The sequence below is a fragment of the Suncus etruscus genome, chromosome 1 (genome assembly GCF_024139225.1).
Source record: "Suncus etruscus isolate mSunEtr1 chromosome 1, mSunEtr1.pri.cur, whole genome shotgun sequence".
Lineage (NCBI taxonomy): Eukaryota > Metazoa > Chordata > Mammalia > Eulipotyphla > Soricidae > Suncus > Suncus etruscus.
In genome coordinates, this window is record NC_064848.1 from 195190760 (window position 1) to 195213810 (window position 23051).

The 23051-nt window shown below is 53.7% G+C and overlaps 1 protein-coding gene across 1 annotated transcript in view; it reads right to left on the reverse strand.

The window, feature by feature from the left end:
- Window positions 1–5703: 5703 nt before the first annotated feature.
- Window positions 5704–23051, reverse strand: part of ERN1 (endoplasmic reticulum to nucleus signaling 1) — a 75889-nt gene continuing 58541 nt past the window's right edge. Inside the window, exons 6-22 of the mRNA XM_049779046.1 lie at window positions 22687–22809; window positions 21809–21910; window positions 20990–21251; window positions 20048–20126; window positions 19146–19314; window positions 18363–18481; window positions 16268–16459; window positions 14946–15183; window positions 14422–14512; window positions 14077–14266; window positions 12128–12227; window positions 11752–11951; window positions 9888–10035; window positions 8323–8450; window positions 7765–7888; window positions 6875–6942; window positions 5704–6508 (exon numbers count right to left, since the gene is read on the reverse strand). Coding sequence (XP_049635003.1) covers window positions 6296–6508; window positions 6875–6942; window positions 7765–7888; window positions 8323–8450; window positions 9888–10035; window positions 11752–11951; window positions 12128–12227; window positions 14077–14266; window positions 14422–14512; window positions 14946–15183; window positions 16268–16459; window positions 18363–18481; window positions 19146–19314; window positions 20048–20126; window positions 20990–21251; window positions 21809–21910; window positions 22687–22809 — 2546 coding nt within the window. The 3' untranslated portion in view covers window positions 5704–6295. The remainder of the gene's footprint in view (window positions 6509–6874; window positions 6943–7764; window positions 7889–8322; window positions 8451–9887; window positions 10036–11751; window positions 11952–12127; window positions 12228–14076; window positions 14267–14421; window positions 14513–14945; window positions 15184–16267; window positions 16460–18362; window positions 18482–19145; window positions 19315–20047; window positions 20127–20989; window positions 21252–21808; window positions 21911–22686; window positions 22810–23051) is intronic.

Genomic DNA, 23051 nt, shown 5'->3' on the forward strand with positions numbered 1-23051 from the left:
TTCTGTGGCATGAAGCCTTCCAGCCCTCTAAGCGTGTAAACCAAGACACCAGCAGAAATGCTGGTGGCAGCAGCACACAAGGCCAGTCTGTTTCCCCTGATTTCCTTTCTCTAGTGCCCTAGAAGTGATGCAGCCAGCACCAGCCTGCCCAGACATGAGGCTGTACGGGGGCAGAGAGCAGTCAGTTCACACATTGTCAGAGTCTTTTCTTGTACCTTCCTGGTGCTGTACAGAATCCCCAGCTAGCAAGAAAGGCTGGTTTTAAGTCTCTCTATGCACAGGAGTTTTCTATCTTTGGGCAGCAATGGATTGTGGGAGGAGCAATTTCACTGCTAGAAGAATCCATGCAGCCCACCCACCATTACGGTAAGAACAAAGGTATGAGGGGCCAGAGAGATAGCATGGAGGTAAAGTGTTTGCCTTGCATGCAGAAGGATGGTGGTTGGAAGGTTCAAATCCCAGCATCCCATATGGTTAGAGCCAGGAGTAACCCCTGAGAGCTGCCGGGTGTGACCCAAGAACCAACCAACCAAACAACAACAACAAAAAACAAAGGTATGAGATGATCTAGCACACATTGCCCCATTGTCCGAGTCCGAGGTCTTGAAGAACAGGCTGCAGAAACAGCACTTAAGGCCTTTACTTGCCTTGCATGTGGTTGATCTGGGTTTGATCCCAGTATAATGTAGGGTCCCCGAGCCCCACCAGGAGTGATCCCTGAATACAAAGCCAGGAGTAAACCTTAAGTACAGCCAGGTGTGGCTCTAAAACAGAAATAAACAAAAAAGATATAGACTAGAAGTAACCTTGTGAGGGATCAGGAAAACCCTATTCCTTCTAGCTCAGGGACCTCCCCTACAGAGGTGCCTGAGACACTCATCACCTCTGCAAAAGCTCAGCCTGATTCCCCCAATTTCCATAGACCCCCCCAAAGCAAGCAGGGCGCATTCATCCAGTGAAATATGACATGAAGAGAGTTGATGTTCCCCCAGGGCTGAGCATTACCTTGATCACCCAGATATGGTCCCTTCATGAAGGTGCTGGTAAGTAAACCCAGGGGACTCTTCACAGGTTTCATCTCCCAGGCCATAGACCCTGGGAGATGCAAGGGCCAGATCCCCAATTCTGTCCAGCCAGCCGTGTTTCTTTTTGGCAAACCCAGCAGTCCTCAGGGGTTACTCCTGGCTCTACGCTCAGGAATCACTCCTAGCAGAACTCAAGGGACCATCTGGGATATTGGGGATGATACCCAAGTTGACCACATGCCAGGCAAATGCCCTACCTACTGTGCAATCACTCCAGCCCCAACCATCTATTTCTTTTCAGTTGTGCTCCTTTGGGCTTCCTTTTCAAGCTCCAGTAAATGACCAAAACTGCCATAGGGATGCCTGGGGCTGTGCAGAAATGGTGGCTTCTCCCACCTGTCTCCAGCACCTGAAGGCTCAAGAACCTCTCTCCCCAGGGGGAGCCCCAGAGAACCCCACCACTGGTTCCCTGGAATTAGAGAACTGCAGCCACCCCATTTGCTTGCCTGCTCAAATACCATTCTTGTTCTTACCCTCCCTGTCTCCCCACCCCTACTTTCTGCTTCCTGCGATTCACGTCTAGCCAGGCTTCTCCCAGGGTGGGGAGCACCTCTGGCTCAGAGGCTGCCTACAGAAACTGATCTCACTTCTGACCCAGACTTTCTTCCTTATACGCTCAGGACGAGGTCATCTCGCTCTTCACAAAGCCCATCTCCTCTCCAGTAGTCTGTGCCCAAGTCCCAACTCAGGTGAGGACAGGCGCCAGAGCCCACAGCTCCTCTCTCTGGAACCTTCTCTCTGCCAATGACTCAGTTCCCTTAGGGCCTCTGGGTCAGGGCTTAGATTTCTGCATCTCCCTCCCTGTCTTCTGGAATGGTGACCAGGCACTGAGTCACTCTGGGGATGAATCACACATCCCTACAGGGACTTTGGAGGGTGAAAAGATAAGAGTCACAGGTATGATTTCCTGGTGCTAGGCGCCAAAGGAGAAGGAAGATTTGGAGGGACTCGGGAAACGTGGATCTGTCTTCCTGGAGGCTTACTAGCCAATCCTTTTAGAACCAGTCGCTTCCGCTTCCAGAAATCTCTTCTCTGAACCATATGGCTTTTCTTTTTTTTTTTTTTTTTTTGGTCTTTCGGGCCATACTCATTTGATACTCAGGTGTTACTCCTGGCTAAGCGCTTAGAAATTGCCCCTGGCTTGGGGGGACCACATGGGATGCCGGGGGATCAAACCGTGGTCCTTCCATGGCTAGCACTTGCAAGGCAGACACCTTACCTCCTGCGCCACCTCGTCGGCCCTCCCCATATGGCTTTTCATGGGCCACCCTCTTACTGGCCCTGCTCCTTTGAGCCTGGGTCTTGCCAGTCCCTGACTCAAGTTAAAGACATTGAGTGTCTTCAGTCTTGAGAGAAATGCTGACCTGGGTGGCGGGGAAGCAGCTGGAGCTCCAGTGGGAAGGGCAGTGGGAGGCTGGTACTTGGATGTGCATGTCTGAATTGGGCACAAGACCCACGGTAGGTGCTGAGACTGGTGTCGGGGGATCAACTGCCACAAAGCATCCTCTGCAGCCAGGCAGCGACTCTGGCTGGCCAGTGTCCGTCTCCAGGGCCTCGCTCCTGGGGTCTAACATGCTAGGCACCCCAACCCTGGTGAAGTGGCTCTGTGGGGACACCCACTGTCTGCTGCTGTGCCTATGACAGAAGGCAGCCACAAGCACCCAGTTACCCCAAGGCCTGGAATATGTAGTGTCCAAGACCCAGTGCTAAGATGGTGTATCCTTGAGTCTCAGGGACACTCCTGGTAGAGCAAGATGGGATGATAGGGTGGGCAGGATGAAAGACTAGGGAGAGCAAGGGGAGGATGGAGAGGTGAGGGGAGAGTAGGGAGTAGGGAGATGGGAAGAGCTGGAGGGAGGAAGAAAGTATACAGGCCTGACTTGCTGGCCAGCAGGCATGCATAGATAGATAGATAGATAGATAGATAGATAGATAGATAGATAGATAGATAGATAGATAGATAGATAGATAGATAGATGATAGATAGATAGATACATATGTATATGTATATGTATATGTATATGACTATGGTCAGGACTCCACAGCTCTGTGTAGGCTATGACACTCTGCACCTGCTGAACCCCTGTCCACACCCCTTACACTGACTGTCCCCACTTTATGGAAGTCAGTCCAGAAAGTTCCATTTGGGGGGCGTTGTTTGGGGTCCCAGCGGCACTCGGGTTACTCCTGGCTCTGTGCTCTGAATTCACTCCTGGCAGGCTCGAGGGACCATATGGGATGCTGGGAATCAAGCTGAGGTCCATCCAGGATTGGCCATGTGCAAGGCAATGCCCTACCGCTGTGGTATCATTCTGGCCCCCAGAAAGCTTCTTTAGGATGGTCTCAGAGTCCAAGAACATTTTACACAGCCCCTACAATGGGGTGTCCTAACCCCCAGGGCCCTGATCACAGCCCTCCATTCCCCCGCTACCACCTACTGCTGAGCTATATCCTCCCACTCAGGCCAACCCAGATCTGTTATCTCTCTGGGGTGGTCTCAGGGCTGCAGGAAATGGGGTAGGTAGCACAGGTCAGGGGTACTGTGGGTCCCTGTTTCCACTCCTGGCCCCGCTGGGCCTGAGTACTATGGCCCAGTTAGTTGAGTCTTGATGGGACTAGTTTTGGGCTCCCTGGGCAGTGACTGGGAGGCCCCCAAGATAAATGAAGACGCTTGATGTTTCAAAGGCCCTCAAGGAGGGAACAGTTTCCAAATCTAAAAATGACTTTTATTGGTTGCCTCTACATGAGACGCATCAATCGGCGCAATTACAAAACTGTACAAGAGGTACAAAAATAGGCAGTTTCGCCATCACCCTCACATCAGCGAGCTTTAAAAATACACATAAAAATTGTACTGTCTGGCAGTTTATAAAATATAAAGCTAAAAAAAGACCGAAGGTCCCACAAAGAGGATTGTCACAGTTCACACACGCCCATCACATCATCCACTACTCACAGAGAAGCGACAATGGCACAGAATTTTGGGGTTGGGAGGGGAGGAAATTACCTTAAAATTAGCGTGTTTACCCTGACCAAACCCTTTGTGAGGCAGGGCGGGGCCTAACTTTTCCTCGTTCAGTTTCAAAACGGTCAGGGCTATGATCCAAATCGGAGCGGATGTACCTCAAGCAAGTGCAATAGCAACTGGATACACGTCCAAGTAAAAATTAAATAAATATAAATAGGATAAATAAATAGGTCGTCGCGACGGGAACATTCTATGTAGGGCTGTGTGTGCGAATGCCACCCAGTGGGCCTGTAATGCTTTCTAGGTAGGTGGGGACGCCCCTGTCACAGTTTCTGGGGTACCGAGAAGGAATACTATACCCGCCAAGCTCACCGAGAGTGCGGGTGAGGTTTGGGGGTGGGGGACTTTGGCTGGAAGTGTTGGTTAAGGCTGCCCCGGAGGGGAGGCTCCTGAGAGAAGGATTCTGGTGAATTTTCAATGAATACAGAGAAGACTGACAATCTGATGGCAGAGGCTGAGTGAGACAAAGGGCAGGGCTGGTGGGTACTTTGGTCTAGAGGCTAACGTGGCTCCACTGGAGAGCATGAGCAAGTTCCAAGCCGGGCCAGGAGCATGCACATTTCAGGGCAGGGGGGCCCGGAATGGAACAGAACGAATAGGACAGAGACCAGGCGGGACACGGGCTCAGGGGACTGCAGGAGCCCAGAACAGAGTGAGGAGGACAGCCTTGGGCAACCACAAGTCTGGGCTCTGAAATGACAGCAGCCCAGGGCAGGCAGGCGAAGGCGGGGTAGTGACCATTCCACTGAGCCTGTGTGCACAGGTTTGTAGGTGTGCGTGTACAGGGGGAGTGGGAGGCACTCTGAACCCAGGATAGTCTGTTTTGCCATGAGCTGGGCCAGTGACTTACCAAGCTGGACCAGCGAGCCCCCAAAGTGCAAATGTGCTAAAGGACCAGTGTCGCATGGGAAACCTGACACTGGACTTCAAAAGGCTCAGGAAGCCTCGGGAAGTCAGCGGTGCCAGCAGGGGTGTGTGTGGGGGCTCTTGGCCATGTTCTCCCACATGGTAAGAGGCACCAGGCAGGGCCTTTGTGAGAGTATTTGGGAGCCCTGGTTTCATTGAAGTCACCACTGAGGTTTAAGGGCAGAGGGTGTTGGAGCAAGGCATCGGGAAGGGCAGGAAAGAGGGTTCCTTGGAGTAAGATTGAGAAAGGCAAGAATAGGGGTTCCTATGAAGAAGGCATCAAGAGGCAGGGAGGGGACACGGCCAGAGGCAGCAGAACTGAGCAGGTCCCTCATATGCCCCTCCACCCCGGAAGGAGGAACGGGGTCTCTGGGCTCCCAAAACGTGTCTCCTGAGAGAACCCTGACCCACTAAGGCTCTCAGCTGAGAGGAGACAAACCATTTCTGAAAATAAAGTTGAGTCTCACATGACTATTAAGATACAACCCTGGAACAAACCCTGGTGGCACCATGCTGGGCTGTCCGGGCGGAGGCTCCTCCTAGAGCAGCTCATGCCAATGCCGCATTCTGGGGATGATCGGAAGCTAAACTCATGAAGATGTGATAACAAGTGCTGGGGTCTGTGGGGGAGCAGTGGTGGGGGCGAGCTGGCCTCAGCTCCTAGCCCCAGCCCCATCCCATCCCCATCCCATATCCTCCTCTATACACACTGCTGGCCCACTCTCAGCTCCTCTTGGAGGCCCAGAAACCTGTCATCTTTTGTCCTTATAGGTCTCTTGCAGAGCCTGAAGGACCCAGAGTACAGAATCACTAAAAACCATGGCGGGGGCTCTTTCCCAAGGGACCAACACCTGGTCCAGCTGAAGTGGGGAACCCCAAATTCCACCATCTATCCTTCAGGTACCCCTCACTTTTGAGGCTCACATGCAGCAGAGGCCACAGCTGGTGGGTCTCAGCCCCATGGGCCGGAGACAGATACTCCTGGTACTGTCATGAAAGTTGGACTGGGGTCTGTCCCCTCTCTTCTATAAGGCGGTGTGGGCCTTCAACTGAGGGACCCCCATCAGCAGCGAGTATGTCCAGGAGAAGGCACAGGGTCCTCCTCTGTGCTGCCTTTCTAAGAAGCTTCTGTGCCCATGTCTGGTCAGTTCCCATGAGCACCGCCATCAAGAGGAGCCTCTGGCCCAGGCCGGAGCCAGCATCCGGGTGTCTTGCCACTGGGGAAGCCAGGCCCCTGCTCGGTCACTGCTGGAGCCACCATGAGATAGGCCCAGGTTCAGAGGGCGTCAGGAGTCACGGGGGGCCGGGCCTCGGGGGGCTCGTGGTAGTAGTAGGGCTGGAAGGGCCGCTCGTGGTTGCACAGCTCCATGGCACGGTAGGTGTGCGTGAGCAGGTGTGGGAAGCGTGACGTGAAATAGCGCACGAAGTCATCGGGGAGGGACCCCAGCGTCTCCTGCACCTCCGCCGGCAACTCCCGGTAATGGTGCTTCTGCAGGAGGACAGATGGACAAGGAAGTCAGCATGGCCCATGGTGCTCACAGGAGAGAGGAGACCATGGAAAGGCAGCTGGGAGCTGGCAGGAGGGCCAGGACTGGGGTCCCTAGGAAACTCAGGCAGAAAATTCTCCTGAAACTGACAGGTCTGTCCCTTGTTCCAAGGCAACTAGCGGAATTCCCACCTCACTGGAAAACAAGACAGAGTGCTCCCTGACCCAGCCCTCACTGCCCCTGTGACAAACCCCAGCAACGGCCTCTCTGCTGTCCAGAGCAGATGAGAGAAGTTGATACTGCAGGATGCAGGGACCTCCCAAAGTAATGGACCAGGCTTTGTCCTGACCAGGGCTAGCGACTCTCACCTTATTTCTCATGGCTCGGAGGAGATCCCGGACAGAGCCACCTTTATAGGTTCTGAATTTGCGTAGATCTAGGGAAAAACCCCGCAGAATACAAGATGAGAAAGCAACATTCTGCAATTCCTGGCATCCCACATGGTCTCTGGAGCCTGGCAGGAATGATTTCTTTCCCTCCCTCCCTCCCTCCCTCCCTCCCTCCCTCCCTCCCTCCCTCCCTCCCTCCCTCCCTCCCTCCCTCCCTTCCTTCCTTTCGTTTTTGAACCACACCCAGTGACACCCAGGGTTTACTCCTGGCTATGCACTCAGAAATTGCTCCTGGCTTGGGAGACCATATGAGATGCTGAGGGATCGAACCTCGGTCTGACCTAGGTTAGTGCTTGCAAGGCAAACGTCCTACCGCTTGCATCACTGCTCCAACCCCAGGAGCAATTTCTGAGTACAGAGCCAGGAGTAACCAACCCCTGAGCGGTGTCGGGTGTGACCCCAAAACAAAAACAAAAAAAAAAAAGAAAGCAACGTCCTGGGAAGAAAGCAATTCCAGGGGCTCTTGGGGTGGGCCCTGGTCTGAACCACAGTGAACCCCACACTCAAAGTTGGGGGTGGGCGAGACCTCCCCTTCTGAGTGAGCACAGATGGAATGAGTAAGCCTCAGGCATCTTCCTGCTGGGAATGAATGGAGAGGGCCTGACCCCTGCCACTGACTTGTCATTTGTAGACAAAAGCCAAAGATTCCCTAGGGAGAAGGTCTGATCTGTGCGTGGACTACAGGAGCCCACCACAGGAAGCCAGGACCTTCCTAAGTGGCCTCTGAGCCCAAACTGCATGGAGCTGCCAATTCTGTCCTTGTCCCAGAAATGGCCATCAATTTGGAAGTGTTTCCGTCCCGGGCACACCTGTCTGGAGCGGGACGGTGATGTTCTCCCTCCAGTCCAGCCTCACCACCGCCCGCCCGCCTCTCTCCAGCTGCTTCACGATGGCGCCGTCCAGGGATTCCTTCTCGATCCGGTCACTCACGTCCTGGGAGAAACACCAGGTCACAGAAGGTGGTCAGTGAGGAGCAGAATGCACAGCATTGAGCTACATGTTAAAGTTCAAAGGTCAGGGGCCAGAGCAATAGCACAATGGGTAGGGTGTTTGCTTTGCATATGGCTGACCCAGTTTGATCACCAGCATCCCATATGGTCCTGCGGGAGTGATTTTGAGTTCCTGCAGAGGCAGGAACAACCCAGAGTCACCATGTGTGGCCCAATCCCACCTCCAAAAAAGAACAAAAGTTGGGGTGCCTGTGCCAGGCCAGAACCCCAACTTCTGCCTCCTCCCAACCCCACCTCTCACATACCCAAGCACTCAAAACTGTCAGGTACAAACTCCCAGGTGGAGTTTGCCAGGACTGGCCTGGTCTGTGCCCCTCTCCAGCTGCTGGGCACCTCCTGTCCATTCAACAGCTCTACCTGGAAGAACTGAAGCTGCTTTTCCAGGCTCCAGAAGAAGGGGTGCTTCAGCACGTGCTTGGCTGACGGCCGTTTCTGAGGGTCCATGGCAATCATCTTCTCTATCAGCTCCAGGGCCACAACGTCTTCTAGAGAGGAAGAGAATTGAGGCATCCTTGAGCAGTGAGTGAGGCCTCTAGTCGTAGCAGCCCACATGCCTCACACTCAGGAACTTCCGTCAGTAATAAAGAACCTGCCCTAGAACTTAGCTAACAGGAAGATGCACAGGTGTACAGGAAACATGGTCTAGAAAGACCAAGGGTTGGGGGCTTAGGGGACACCATGGATGACATTGTGGGATTGAAGATGTGACTGAGAGGTAGGTCACGTGCCTCAGATGTTTGGAGCCCTAGGCATGGCCCCCAGTCTCACAAAAACAATGAAGGGTCAGGAGAGACAGCACAGTGGATAAGGTACTTGTTTTGCGGCTGACCCAAATTCCATCCCTGTATCCCATAAGGTATCCCGAGCCTGCCAGGAGTAACTCCCAAGCGCCATCAGGTGTGGCCCAAAACCAAAACAAAACAATGAAGTAAAATGCCACTTAGTGGACCCTGGATTGAGAGAGGCTGGTAGGGGCCAGAGACATAGCATGGAGGTAAGGCATTTGCCTTACATGCAGAAGGATGGTAGTTCCAATCCTGGCATCCCATATGGTCCCCTGTGCCTGCCAAGGGTGATTTGTGAGCATAGAGCCAGGAGGAACCCCTGAGTGCTGCCGGATGTGACCCAAAAATAAACAAAAAAAGTGAGACTGCTGTAAAGAGCCTGTGCTGGTGAAGTTATCTTCAGTGAAACAGGTACAGAGTTGGGCAAGTGGCTGAAAGGAACATGGGCAGGAAGGAAAACTGCTGGGGACCACTGGTGGAATCATAAACTCTTTTGCTAGGTTTAGTTTCGATTTGGTTTTTGTTTTGGGACCATGTCCAGCGAAGCTCAGGGATTACTCTTGGCTCTGGTCCCCTCAGGGGACCATAGTAGACGCCAAGGATCAAAGCTAGGTTAGCTGAATGCAAAGCAGGTGCCTTACTCACTATGACTATACTATCTCTCCAGCCCCTGGAATCATGAACCTTTATTTCACCTACAGCCCTACTGAATTAGGAAAACCAGAAAGATGAGGCCTTTGGCAAAACGATGATAGTGTAAATTTAGTAAAAGGCGTCACTGGAGTGTAACCCTGGAGACTCTGGAAGTCAGGAGGGTCTATCTGCATGCATCTCAGAGTCAGGGTCATGAAACAGTTCATCTTCCTGAGATCTGTGCCAGGGACCTCAGCAGAGTCAGCCCTCATGGTCAGAGCTGCCCAGGTCACACAGCTGACTGGGAAGCCCGAAAGGAAGGAAACTCAGTGTCTCCTCAGCTTTGGGGGGGGGGTGCTCTGTGGATTCCCCCATCCCATCCCCATCCCTGCTCCCCACAGCTAAAACTTGCACTGTGACCTTCAACCCAGGGAGATGCACACAGGGGAGTAGCAGGAAGAGAGGAGGCAGGGGTGGGCGGATGGCCGGGCCCCCTCCACGCACCATGCTTGTCGGGCTGCAGGCAGTCGAGGCTGTAGGCGCCCAGGAGGATGTTGGCCTGCCGCTGCAGGGACTTGCCGAATGGGTGGCTGCCCTCGGAAATGACGTAGTAGAAGACGCAGCCTGCTGAGAAGATGTCCACAGTGTAGGTCTGCAGAGAGAATGGGGACTTCGTACAGGTCCAGGAGCCTCTGTGCGCAGTGCTCAGTGCCCCCTTCCCCAAATCCATGAAAGCTGCCCTGGGTCACCGACAAAGGAGCTGACAGAGAGCAAGTGAGAGGCGCTGCCTGTCTCCCTGAAATGACCCTCGACTCTGTGGGACAGGAGGGCTACAAGTCAACCCCAGAGCGAGCTGCCATCCAGGGCCCTGAGGACAACTCGGTTCATACCCAGTTACACAGGACCCCAAGCCAAAGAAAAGACAAGACAAGCAGAGATTCCTCTCAAGGAAAACAGCACATGCTCGAGACAGCATGCTTCTGGGATGTGCTGACTCCCTGACACTGGCTACTTTGTTTTGGTTTTTGGTTTTTGGGTTACACGCAGCAGTGCTCAGGGGTGACTCCTGGCTCTACGCTCAGAAATCGCTCCTGGCAGGAGGATCATATGGGATGCTGGGATTCGAACCACCGTCCTTCTGCATGCAAGGCAAACGTCCTTGCCTCAATGCTATCTCTCCGGCCCCACACTGGCTACTTTGACCGATAGCCCCTGGTCAGGTGAGGGCGAGCAGGCTAGGAGGAGCCTCCTACATCTACTTTAGTGTCCATGAGCCCCAGGACTGGAGGAGAAAAGGAGAAGCCAAGTTTTTTCTGTGCCAGAGAGCAAGTGCTCAGACCCTAACAGGCTCCCTCTGAGCAAAGGAAGTTAAGATTGGACCAATCTGGAACAATCTGCCTGTCAGAGGACAGAGACAACAAGGAAAGAACAAGGACAGCCCTGGACAGGCCTTCAGACTGATGAGCCCAGAGTGATTTACAAAGGAGAGAAGGAAGGACAGATGAGCTAGCATGTGGTCCAGAGACAGAGTGCACAGCATGGGAGACCCTGGGCAGGTCAATCCCGAGCACCAGCACCTGGAGAGAGGGAGGGAGGAAGGTGGGAGGAAAAAGGGAGGGAAGGAAAGAGAGAGGTTCAAAATACAAATATAGGGCTGGAGCAATAGCACAGAAGTAGGGCATTTGCCTTGCACATGGTCTACCTGGGACTGACCTGGGTTTTATCCCCAGCATTCCGTATGGCCTCAAGCCTGCCACGGGCAATTTTTCAGTGCAGAACCAGGAGTAACCCCTGCGTGCTGCCAGTGTGGTCCCAAAATAAAACAAAACAAAAAAACAAACAAAAAAAAAACCCCACAAATGTAAAAGGGATCAGAGTGATAGGAGGGTAGGGTGTTTGCTTTAAAAACTGGTTCAAGCCCTGAATCACAAATGGTCAGAGTGATTCCTGAGTACAGAGCCAAGTGCAACCCCTGAACACTGCCATGTGTGTCCCTCAAAATTAAAAAGCAATGGGAAATGGCTGAAAAGACTGGAGCAGCTGGGGTGCATGTGGATTGGATCCCCAGAGTCATACCTGGGGATTATTCCCCAAGCACCACCAGGAGCAACCTTTCAAAATCATCCAAGTTTGGAAGAGGGAAAACAAATGTACATTTGACCATGATAAAAAGTGGATGTGTGTTTGCCAAGGCAAGCCCTCCATTTCCAGCTTCCCGACATCCAAGAACATGGGAAGGGACAGACGTGCACCAGCCCATGGCTGCCCCCCAACTCCCAGCTCACACAGACGTGCTCTGCTAAAGAGCTACATGGGTTGAATCGGGGGTCTGCTCCTCAAACAAGGCTGCACCATGCCCATCACTCACGGGGTTTTCCTTGCAGTCTTCGCTCAGCATCTCGGGTGCAATCCAGCCCTCCGTGCCAGGCACCCCCGAGCAGCGGCTGAAGCTATGTCTGCCCACAGCCAGTTTCTTGCAGAGGCCAAAGTCAGAGATCATGGCCTTGATCCTGCCGTGCGCGTTGGGCATAGACAGGAGGATGTTGTGGGGCTTCAGGTCTCTGTGGACTAAGAGAGACGCCAGCTCATCACTCACCACAGCAGACTTCCTCCCACCCCAAGGTTCCCAGCAGGCCAGCAGCTGCTTCTCACAATTCTGGTTTCCTGATTGGCCGAGTTCCACTGCAGAAGCTGAGTCCCAGCTCACAACTGTCTGGCCCAGTGCTGTAGCCCAGCGTGCTCACCTATGTTGAGAGAGTGCAGGTGTGCCAGGCCTGATGTGGTCTGCTGCAGAAGGGCGATGGGTTCCAGGCCCAGGTGTGCAAAGTCTTTCTGCTCCACATACTGCAAGAGAGTCGAGTCTCCACACACGGCCCTTGGGGCACATCTATGCATTTAGCCACCCACCCACCCACCTACCCACCCATCCACCCACCCACCCACTCATCCACTCATCCATCCACCCACCCATCCATCCATCCATCATTTCCTTCCTTCTTTCCTTCTTCCACCCCTTTTCTTCCTGCCTCCTTTTCTTTCCTTCCTTCATCCTTTCTTCCTTCTTCCTCTATCCTTCCCTCCCTCCCTTCCATTTTTGTTTTAGGTCACACTCTGTGGTACTGAGAACTCACTCCTAGCTCTGCACTGAGGGGTCATTCCTACTGGTGCTTGGAGGAACATAAGTGGTGCTGGGGACTGAACCTGGGTTAGCTGCATGTGAAAAAAGCACCTTCCCCTATATCATTCCGGGCCCACCTCTTTTTCCATTTCTAAGTGATTCTGGTCTATTTATAAGTCTCGAGATCCTGTCTGTAATTTTTTCCCTCTGTTACAGCATTTGATAGTCATTTTCTTTGATTGTGTTTGAAGAAAGAAATGGGGATATTTCACTGACAATACTCAACCCCAACCCACAGTTTCCAACATCCTTTCTGACAGGCCAGCTCACACTGGGTTCCATGTCTTCATGGGCACACAGGCTGGAGGGCAAGACATGCCTGCCTAAAGCCTCTCTCATACTGACCTACTACAAGTGGGGCCCAGTGATGGTGAATTCACTTCCTGACAAGATGGGAAATGGAGTTCCACTGGACCACAGGAAAGGCTGGGCCATGGCCAGCTTACTCATGTCCTAACCACATGGCCCCAGCACTGAGGGCCACAGGACTGATGAGGTTTGTGGGAAGCCAGGAAGGAGCAGGACGCTGAGCTGGCAAATGCCTCAGGTATCAGGGAGGCGGACAGCACCTCTCCTCCGCTTATTCCACTCCTACACACATAAACACACCCAACTAAAGGGAGGGCCAGATAAACAGTTTTTGGGCTGTGGTTGAGTGGGGACCTGCCCTGGCCGAAATGTGCCAGACCGTCCATTGTAAATAAGCACACAAAGGTCTGAGGAATTATGCAGTGGGTTGGAGCTGGAGCACAGCAGCCTGCCACGAAGAAATCCTGGGTTTTATCCCTGGGTCCCCCAAATAGAGCTGGGAGCAGTCCCTAAGCACTTCCAGCTGTGGCACCCAAATAAGATGAAATTAAAAAATTAAATGAAGGGGCTGGAGCAAAAATACAGTGGAGAGGGCATTTGTCATGCAGGTGGCCAACCCAGGTTCTATCCCAGCATCCCAGATGGTTCCCCAAGCACTGTGGTCAGCTTCCTCGTGTCATTCCCAGGATTGATTCCTGAGTGCAGAGCCAGGAGTAGGCTCTGAGCATCCTGGATGTGATCCCACTCCTCAAAAATTAAGTAATGACTACACTGTATTTCACTTAGTTTCAGTAAATTTGAAGAAAACAACGTTTTAGGGCTAGAAAAAGCAGTAGGTAGGGCACTTTCCTTACACATGGCTGACCTAGGTTTGTTCCCTGGTACCATATATGGGCCCCTGAGCCCCAGAGTAAGCCCTGAGTACCATCAGGTGTGGACACACCCAAAAACAAACAAAAAAATGTTCTGAAGGCTAGAGATGGAGCTCAGTGGTGGGGGCCTTGCCTTGTATGGAAGAGTTGCTGGGGTAAGTCCTTGGCAGCTTTTGAAATGACTGAATTTTTACAAAGCAGCCAAAACAAAACATATGAAAAGCAGCCCAGTCCTTAAAACCCTGCAAGTTATGTGGGGGCCTGTGGAACTATGAGACTTGTGGGGTTCATGGGGCTGTTTGACTTCAAGGCCTGAGGGCTTCGTGGTGCCCACCTCCTGCAGCGTGGCCGCACATAGTTCGATGGCGATGTACTGGAACTGGCGGTCACGCTCTGTGCAGAAGTAGCGGATGACATTGGGGTGCTCGTCCGACTCCCGCAGCAGCTGCACCTCTCGGTCCGCAAAGCTGAAGCACTCAGGGAGGATCCTCTTGACGGCCACAGCACGGCTGTCAAACATGCCCCTGCGAGAGCCCAGGTATCACTAGGTGAGGAGGCATAATGAGAGCTGGGAACTGGGCCCTCAGGAGCCACAGTCCCGGTGATCCTGCCACATCCATCCCGGTCACCATGGAGAGATCCTGCTGTGTCCCCGCCTGGCAGGAAACCGTCCACTTACCGGTACACAATGGTGCCCTCCGCTCCGTGGCCCAGCACGTCCTTGGGACAGAAGGAGATTTTCCCCACCATCACCACGCTGGTTTCTCCATCTGGGATGAGACACGGGACACCCATGTGACCTGAGAGCCTGGAGGCTGCTGCTTCCAGAAACCCAGAAGAGAGGCCGGGCGGTGGCGCTAGAGGTAAGGTGCCTGCTTTGCCTGCGCTAGCCTTGGATGGACCGAGGTTCAATCCCCCGGTGTCCCATATGGTCCCCCAAGCCAGGAGCGACTTCTGAGCGCATAGCCAGGAGTAACCCCTGAGCATCACCGGGTGTGGCCCAAGAAACAAACAAAAAAAAACAAACAAAAACAGAGACCCAGAAGAGATAAGATTTAGTATTTTTGGGTCCTCAGCTGCTGCCCCCTTACACCCAGGACTACCTCTTGATCCTATTTGGGCCCTGCAGGGTCCTGGGATCAACAGCAGAGTCTGAGATTCAGGACAGCCCCAGGGAACCCCAGAAGGATGGGAAATCTTCACCTTCCTCATCCTGCTCCAGGAAAGGGCCTGCCCGGGACGTGGAGCCACTGGAGGGCAGCGAGTGGTTGGAGGCACGGGGCGACGTGCTGGGACTGCTGGTGGCCGAGCTTTCTGAATACAGGCCAGAGGAGTCCAGGGGCTCAGCACCCGGCATCCCGTCTCCCGATGGGCGGAAGGGCAGCTGCTGGTGGTGGTGCAGGAGTTGGATTTTCTGGAGATGCCGCTGCTGCTGAATGCTCTGGGGAGAGAAGAGAGGCCCATGCAGACACATGCAGCTGCTCCCACCCCAGGGAGAAGCCCTGTCCACAACACCCTTCTGAGGAAGCAGCCCACCAGCCTTCCATGTTGGAAGGACTTGTGGGGGAGCCTGTAAAAGCCCAGGGGAGGTTGGGGAAGTGAACCCCAACAGGAAGAAGGGGGGCACGTGAGTGAGCGTGGTGGGTACAGGGCAGCCTGGGGATGGCTGTGCCCATCAGAGGTCAGGCCCTGCCCCGAGTGATAGCTACAACACAGAGAGTTAGAGGAGGAAGACAGGGCTCAGCACCCTGAGCCACGCTCACAACTGTACGGCTGGGTGCAGCAGAGCCCAGACTGGTCCTGTGGTCCCAAACCTGGGGATGTCCTCCTGGTCCCTTCCCTTGTGTCTCCTGTGGGAGGCACCATCTGCCATCACCCCTGCCTTGGGGAGAAGGGAGGGGCTGGTGCTGGTGACAACTCCAGCCTGCTCTCATGAGCTCTAGGCCTTGGGGCTATGCCCAGAATACTAGTGGAGGGCTGAATAACCTGAAAAGTGATGCAACACTCTGAGCCCGAATTCTGCCGCTGAGGGTCAGAATGAAGAGGACCAGAGCCCAAGATGCCTGCAGCTCATTCCCCAGGTGGAAGACCTGCAGGAATGCCCATTGCCTCAGTGTGTGCAGAGTCCAGCTTCCTGGTGCCCATGCTCTGACGGATGACCTTCCTGTTTACTGGCCAAAGGAATGTTCTAGAATATCTTATCTGAGTTACAACACTAAGTTATCCTGGGCTCTTATCTCCAACTGAAGTGTCAAAGGAATCATCAGCCTCTTCATTCCTGAGCTGCCACCCAGCAGGCAAGCTCTGAAGGATGGGGAGTCCCCCAGAGTGTCATTTGCTCTGCCTGATCTTCCACAGGGAAGCAAAGAGAACAACTGGAAATGGTCTGTGACCAAGCCCTGTCCTGCAGGCCTTCCCTGGGCCTCAGGAGCAGCATGTTAGAGGAGAGAAGGAACACCAGGGCTCATGTGGGAGTGGAAACACGTCTACCGATAGTGGCCAAGGGCCCAAAAGGGGCAGCTCACCAGCGGGTAGGTGATGATGAAGGCCACCCAACCGATGAGGAGGAAGGTGCTCAGCACAATGGTGGCGATGTCCTTGAGCACAGAGTCCACGGGGGCCTCGGGCTTGGCGGGTGCATGCGCAAACTTCTCCTCCACATCCTGAGACATGGTGGTAGGTGCTGTCTCTGAAGCCTGGTCAACCAGGTGGATGATCTGGTGGGATTTGGGGGGACCCAGTCACTAGACAGCTTCCAGCTGAACTCCAGGCAATGCAGGGAAGCCAGTATTTCCATATAATGGCATTAAAGCATTATAGCATTACAGTTATAGGATTACAGCATTACAGCAGCAACAGTTATAGGATGACAGCGTTACAGGATTATAGGGTTACTGGTCTGTACAGGTATGTTTGCTGAAGCTCACAGAGTAAATAATTGGTGCCTCTTTCTTTTTTTTTTTTTTTTTTTTTTTTTTGTTTTTGTTTTTGTTTTTGGGCCACACCCGGTGATGCTCAGGGGTTACTCCTGGCTATGCGCTCAGAAGTCGCTCCTGGCTTGGGGGACCATATGGGACGCCGGGGGATCGAACCGCGGTCCATCCTAGGCTAGCGCTGGTAAGGCAGGAACCTTACCTTTAGCGCCACCGCCCGGCCCCAATTGGTGCCTCTTTCTAAGAGAAAAGCCTGGAGAGACCAGACATTCTTTTTTTATTTTTTATTTTTGGGGCCACACCTGTTGACTCTCAGGGGTTACTCCTGGCTCTGTGCTCAGAAATCGCTCCTGGCATAGGGGGCCATATGGGATGCCGGGGGATTGAACCACAGCACATCTGGGTCAGCTGTATATAAGGCAAACACCCTACCACTAAGCCATCACTCCGGCCCAAGGAGACCAGGCATTCTTTAATTGAATCGAGTTTATTGACAGTTTTGGAGCCGAAAATGCGTGCCCCTTCAGCTCTATACTTCCTCTTGGCCCGTGGAGGCTGTTCTGTAGCGGTGAGATTACTTTTAACTCAGAAACACTTTTCAGGGCTCGGAATGTGACTGGGGGAGAGGGTACATGCACATTCCTGGCATGTGTGAAGCCAGGCACTTCTAATGCCTGGCACTATTTAGTGCAGCCCCAGTGACCCCTAAGGCAGGGGTCCTCAAACTTTTTAAACAGGGGGCCAGTTCACTGTCCCTCAGACCATTGGAGGGTCTGACTATAGTAAAAACAAAACTTATGAACGAATTCTTATGCACACTGCATATATCTTATTTTGCAATGAAGAAACAAAACAGATACAAATACAATATGTGGCCTGCGGGCCATATTTTGAGGACCACTGCCCTAAGGGTTGTCGAGGCTCAAGCACTGAACCATCAGGCCCATAATGTCAGCTTCGCATTGGCAGGAGAGTGAGAGGTTCCTATAAAACAGCAGTGTTAGGGCAGGAGCTCTGCAGGACATGCACAAGCTCACTATTCTGTCCACCCGGTGCTGACAAAATAGCCAAAAGAGCCTTAGAGCAACACCAGAACCTCTCGAAGGACCTCCTTCGAACTATCCTTCTAATCTCTTCTGCTACCAGCTTTGAAACTGGGGAAATGCTTAAGTCACAGCAGAAGGGCAACTATGCACACCACACACGGCAAACATGTGTACACCCATATATATGACAGTCTAGGTACAAAGTAGTTCTTTATGTGTCCTGGGTACTTCCGGTGTGGAAGCAAAATCAAATGCAGTTACTCAAGGGCTCACTCTTAGTCACTTCTTGTGTGTGTGTGTGTGTGTGTGTGTGATATGTATGCATACGTGCACTCACTTCCTTTTCTCATTACCTCGGGCTGCTGATGGTTTTGTCTGAGGCTTGAAGACAGGGTCCCCTAGTCTGCCTGTGATTTCAGTTTTCAAGGTCCCTGCCTGGGGGGGCAGGATGGCTCAGTCTTAGGCCTGATCAGACTGAATCAGGTCGGATCCCAGTTGGCTGGATGACAGGCTCACAGGGTCCTGCCTTCTCAAATACACATACACACACAAACACACACACACACACACACACACACACACACACACACAACACACTCCCTGCAGGGTCGAGATGTTCCTCTACCACAGCACCCACTTACATCCTTGAAGGCCTTTGTCTCCGAGTCAGCAGGAATCACGTTTTCCCGGTGTTTGGGTAGGTTATTGGGGAACCTCTCCAGCATCTTGGTGGACGCAGACAGCGGTGTCTCATGGTGCCCTATGAGAGGAAACAAAGTTTTATGAGCAGGTTACTGAGCAGGTACTGCTGTTGGCACTGTGGAGGTTCCCTGCAATGACATAAAGTGGCACAAGGAGAGGAGGCTGCCAGGAGCCGCTCACAGCCATTCAGTCCTCAGAGTCTCCCAGTGTGCGGTAGCTTAGGCCTCGGGGGCATGAAGGGAGTGAGGGCTCTGGCAACACTTCCACATGAGTTCCCGGTGGGTCAACTGCTCCACACAATGTGAGTGTGGAGGACCTTCTCTGCACAGGAGCCCCAGTCTGGGAGAGGCAAGTGACGAAGAGAGAAGCAGGGATGGCAGACAGAGAAGAATCCTGATGGCTCTGCACATTCTGTCACTGTCCTTGTCCAAGATCAGGGCCACGGCCTGCTCACAGCTTTGTGGATTATCTACTGTGCATAAATTGCTCCACAAGAGACAGAGGGGAATCAGGGAATCAAAGCTTGCTGGGGCCTGATGACTGGCTAGGCTGGGGCAGGGTGCCCCAGACTGTCCTCAGTGCTAGGTCTCGGTGACCCAGATCCCTAGTGCAACTCTCACCCTCTGACCTCTTGCTGGCCTTGCCAAGAAACAGCACGGAGCAGCGCAGATTGCTGCCAGCAATGCTGACTCTGGCCACCAGAGGGCTCCCAGGGCTCTTACCGATGAGAAGCCAGTAGTTGCGGAGGTAGTTGTTGAACTTGTGTTTCCCTTTGAGCGCGGGGTCGAACTTGAGGTCTGTGCTGGGGGTGATCACACATTCTCCTTTGTCCCCTACGGTGACCCCGTCAGTCTGGGGGCCTTCCAGCAAGGGAAGGGTGCTGCCTCGGGGCTGTGGAGATGGAAGTGGGGTGAGGCCTGGGGGCAGCTGTCAGCTTTCCCTTGGGGACACTCAGTCACCCATAAATCCCTGGGGCTGGCCTGAAGGGCCTCCTCCCAAGAGGGGACAGCTGTCCTCCTTCTGACTGACCCACATCTGAGCGCAGAGAAAGAGGAAGGGGAGTGTGGGATGGACGAAGATGCAAGGGGCCTTGGTGAGGGGCTAGAGCAATAGCACAGTGGTAGGGCATTTGCCTTGCACACTGCTGACCTGAAACAGAGAGAGTTCGATTCCCAGCATCCCATATGGTCCCCTGAGCCTACCAGGAACAATTTCTGAGTGCAGAGTCAGGAGTAAACCCTGTGCACCACCAGGTGTGGCCCAAAAACAAAAACAAAAACAAAAAACCTAACAAAAAGGGGAGTGGGGGGGTGCCCTGAGAGGGATGGAATGAGGGGCCAGTGTCCAAAAATATAAGGAAGGTGCAGCAATGCCCAAAGGGTTTGAACAGGTCACAGAGGGATGGGAAGGGTTTGGGCAGGGAAAGGTGTGGGAGGGGATCTTCAGGCACGGACAATGGTCAGTAGGGAAGGCTTCTTCTCCTGGACTGGACAAACAAGGTGAGGAAGCTCCTTTGGAAAGTTTCTAACAAAGTTTCTAATGTTTGCTGAGGACTCGGAGCCACTGTCAGCTAAATGTCTGAGACCTTGGGGCGGGAGCCCTCCCTCCCCCATCCAGCACTCACCACCACTGCGACCCCCTCATGCACCATGGATGGGGAGGCGTAGAGGCTGGTAGAGTATTTCCCCACATACAGCGTCGGCCTGGGAAAAGAAAACAGCTTTGTGAGCCCCACGGCCCCTGGGTGGCCATCAGTAGCCCACTGCGAGACTTGTCACTTGTCAGGGTCCCAGGAGTGCTACAGAAGAGCAAAGGGCTCTGGCAGGGACAGAGGAGCTGAGACTTCTGGTCTCCCAGGGGTTTGTTTTTGTCAGCAGCACCTGTGAGAAAGTGGAGGCTAACCCTCCACCTGCTTCGGGTTCCAGGCAACAGCCAGCCTGTGCTGGAGGGCACTGGGCAGTGTAGACCTGAGGGCCCAGCTTGGCGATACCTCTTGGTGCTCTTTATGGATCTTCCAGATGCACACACACCCACTGAGACTCTCTCTCACATAGTGACATTCATTCCTAAGTTTTAAATGAATATAACTGAAAAAAAATTTTTTGAAAAACAGGGGCAGGAGAGATAGCATGGAGGAAGGGTGTTTGCCTCTCATGCAGAAGGACAGTGGTTCGAATCCTAGTATGCCATAAGGTCCCCTGTGCCTGCCAGGGGCGATTTCTGAGCATAGAGCCAGGAGTAATTCCTGAGTGCTGCTGGGTATGACCCAAACACTGAAAAAAAAAATTGAAAAACAGAAAAAGACTTAAACTTAACTTTTTTGTATACTATGTGAGACCCAGACTGGGCTATAGGGCCAGGCGCAGCACACTGGGCTCGGCATCAGCCCTTTCTTTACATGTAGGAGACCCAGGAACAGCCCCTGAGCACATCCAAGGGTGGCCCCAAAGCAATAGTCAAATCCTTCTACTGCCCTGAGAACTGCCCCAGAATTGTCCTGAGGTCCCTGGGAGCCCAACATGACCTCTAGCCCAAGAGGATAGGGTGCCTGGCTGGCCCAACTCACATCAGCTTGCTCTTGGCCTCGGTCTCCTTGGGGAAGGGGTACTTCCACTTGGTGATACGGCCCACCTCCCCCGACATGAAGGTCAGGTAGCGCAGCGTCTCTACCGCCACGTTGACATGCAGCACCTTCCGAAGCCCCTCGCGCTGCCACACGTAGAAGGCCACCACTGGGGACGCGTAGTTCTGGATCCACAGCACGTCCCCCGAGTCGCTGTCCACCGTCACCACCAGCCCGTCGCCGTTGGACACAAAGTGGGACATGTCTGGAGGGGATGGCAACAGCGGTGGATTTCAGGTGTGCAAACCCGCCTGCGCCTGTCAGCATAAGACCCCTCCCCTCCCCCTCAGCCCCCCTTTATCTCTCCCTTAATCCTTCCACAGCAACCACAATCTTTCACCTCCCCCTCAGGCCCCCAATCTTTCACTTTTCCCTCAGCTCCTCACAGCTCTCAGTCCAAGACCTACCCCACCCCCTACAGCCCCTCACTTCCCTTTCAGTCCCCTCAGCCCCCTGCCCACCTTATAGTCCCCCAGCCTAAGCCCACGCCTCAGCCCCCATAACCCCTTCTCTCCCACTCAGCCTAGAGTGCTGCTAGCCACACAAATAATGGCACCTAGGGCCAAGGCTGGCTTGTGTTCACTGTCAGGGAGAGGGTGTTGATTCTTAGTTCTGCCTGAAGGGTTCAGAAGCGAAGGCTCCCCAGTGACACACTTACTCCCCATCCCAAGTAGACCCTGCCACCACCTCCTATGGGTGCCCCTCAAGCCTCGCCAGGCCCTTGTGCAGTGGAGGGTGTGTGCAAGAGGCCCCGACACTCACGGTAGTCCAGGTCTTCCTCGGGCCTTGAGGCAGCGTAGTCGAAGTAGGTGGCGTTCCAGCGGAGCTCCCGAGTCTTGGTGTCATACATAGTGATGGTGTACTCTGGGGAGCACCGAAGCCCGTCACCAGCGGGCTAGCCACAGGCACGGCCTCCCGAGGGGGCCACTTGGAGAGAGAAGGGGCACAAAGTGGGGAGGGGACTTTGGGGTGCTGGGATCATGAGCCGTGTCACAGAGGTGTTACGTGATCCTTAAATCTGGGGGTGGTGTGTGACTATGTGACAAGGGTGATGGTGTGTGACATGTTTGACAAATGCGATGGTGTGTGCCATATGAGTGTGTGATGTGTGGTGTTGACTTGTGTGTCGGTGTGATGGTGTTGACATGTGATAGTATGTGGTGTGTATGATGGTGTGTGACATGTATGATGGTGCAATAGCATGTGATGTGTGTAATGATGTGCGATGAATGTGATAGTTTTTGACGTGTGTGATGGTGTGTGACATGTGACGGCAGGTCTGGTAGATATAGGGGCTGGTGAGGTGGCGCTAGAGGTAAGGTGTCTGCCTTGCAAGCGCTAGCCAAGGAAGAACCGCAGTTCGATCCCCTGGCGTCCCATATGGTTCCCCCAAGCCAGAGGCAATTTCTGAGCGCTTAGCCAGGAGTAACCCCTGAACATCAAATGGGTGTGCCCCCCCAAAAAAAAAGATATGGGCACTCGGGTCTGGAAAGCTCAGGGGCTCAGGAGGGAAACACAGTGAGGGGGAGTTCTGGGGGCCTGACAGGGCAGGATGTGGTCAGCTCTGGCCTCCTTGAGAGGGAGCTGGGAGGAAAGTGGGGGTCCTATGTCAGGCTAATAACTAGTCAAGTGTTCCTCACCTGTCCGCCCAAGGTACAGCAGCGATGTGGAGGGGCAGAGACTGTCCGTGAAGGCCGACGAGAGCGTCTGCTGCTTCTCTCCGGTCAACAGGTCCACGACGTACCAGATGTCCTGCTTCTTCCCTGGAGGGCCGCAAGGATAGCTCCATGGACACTCACCCAGAGAGAGAACAGCCCCGACACACCCCCATCTTGTTGACGTGCAGGCTGGACCTCTGCACAACTCTTACAGCAACACGAAGGCAGTGGGGCCAGGGAAGGCACAGTGAGCACAAGAAAGTTTGCACGCAGGAGGGCTTGGGTTCGATCCCCAATACCATGTGGCCCCCTGTGTACCACTAGGCATAACCTCGAGCACAGAGCTG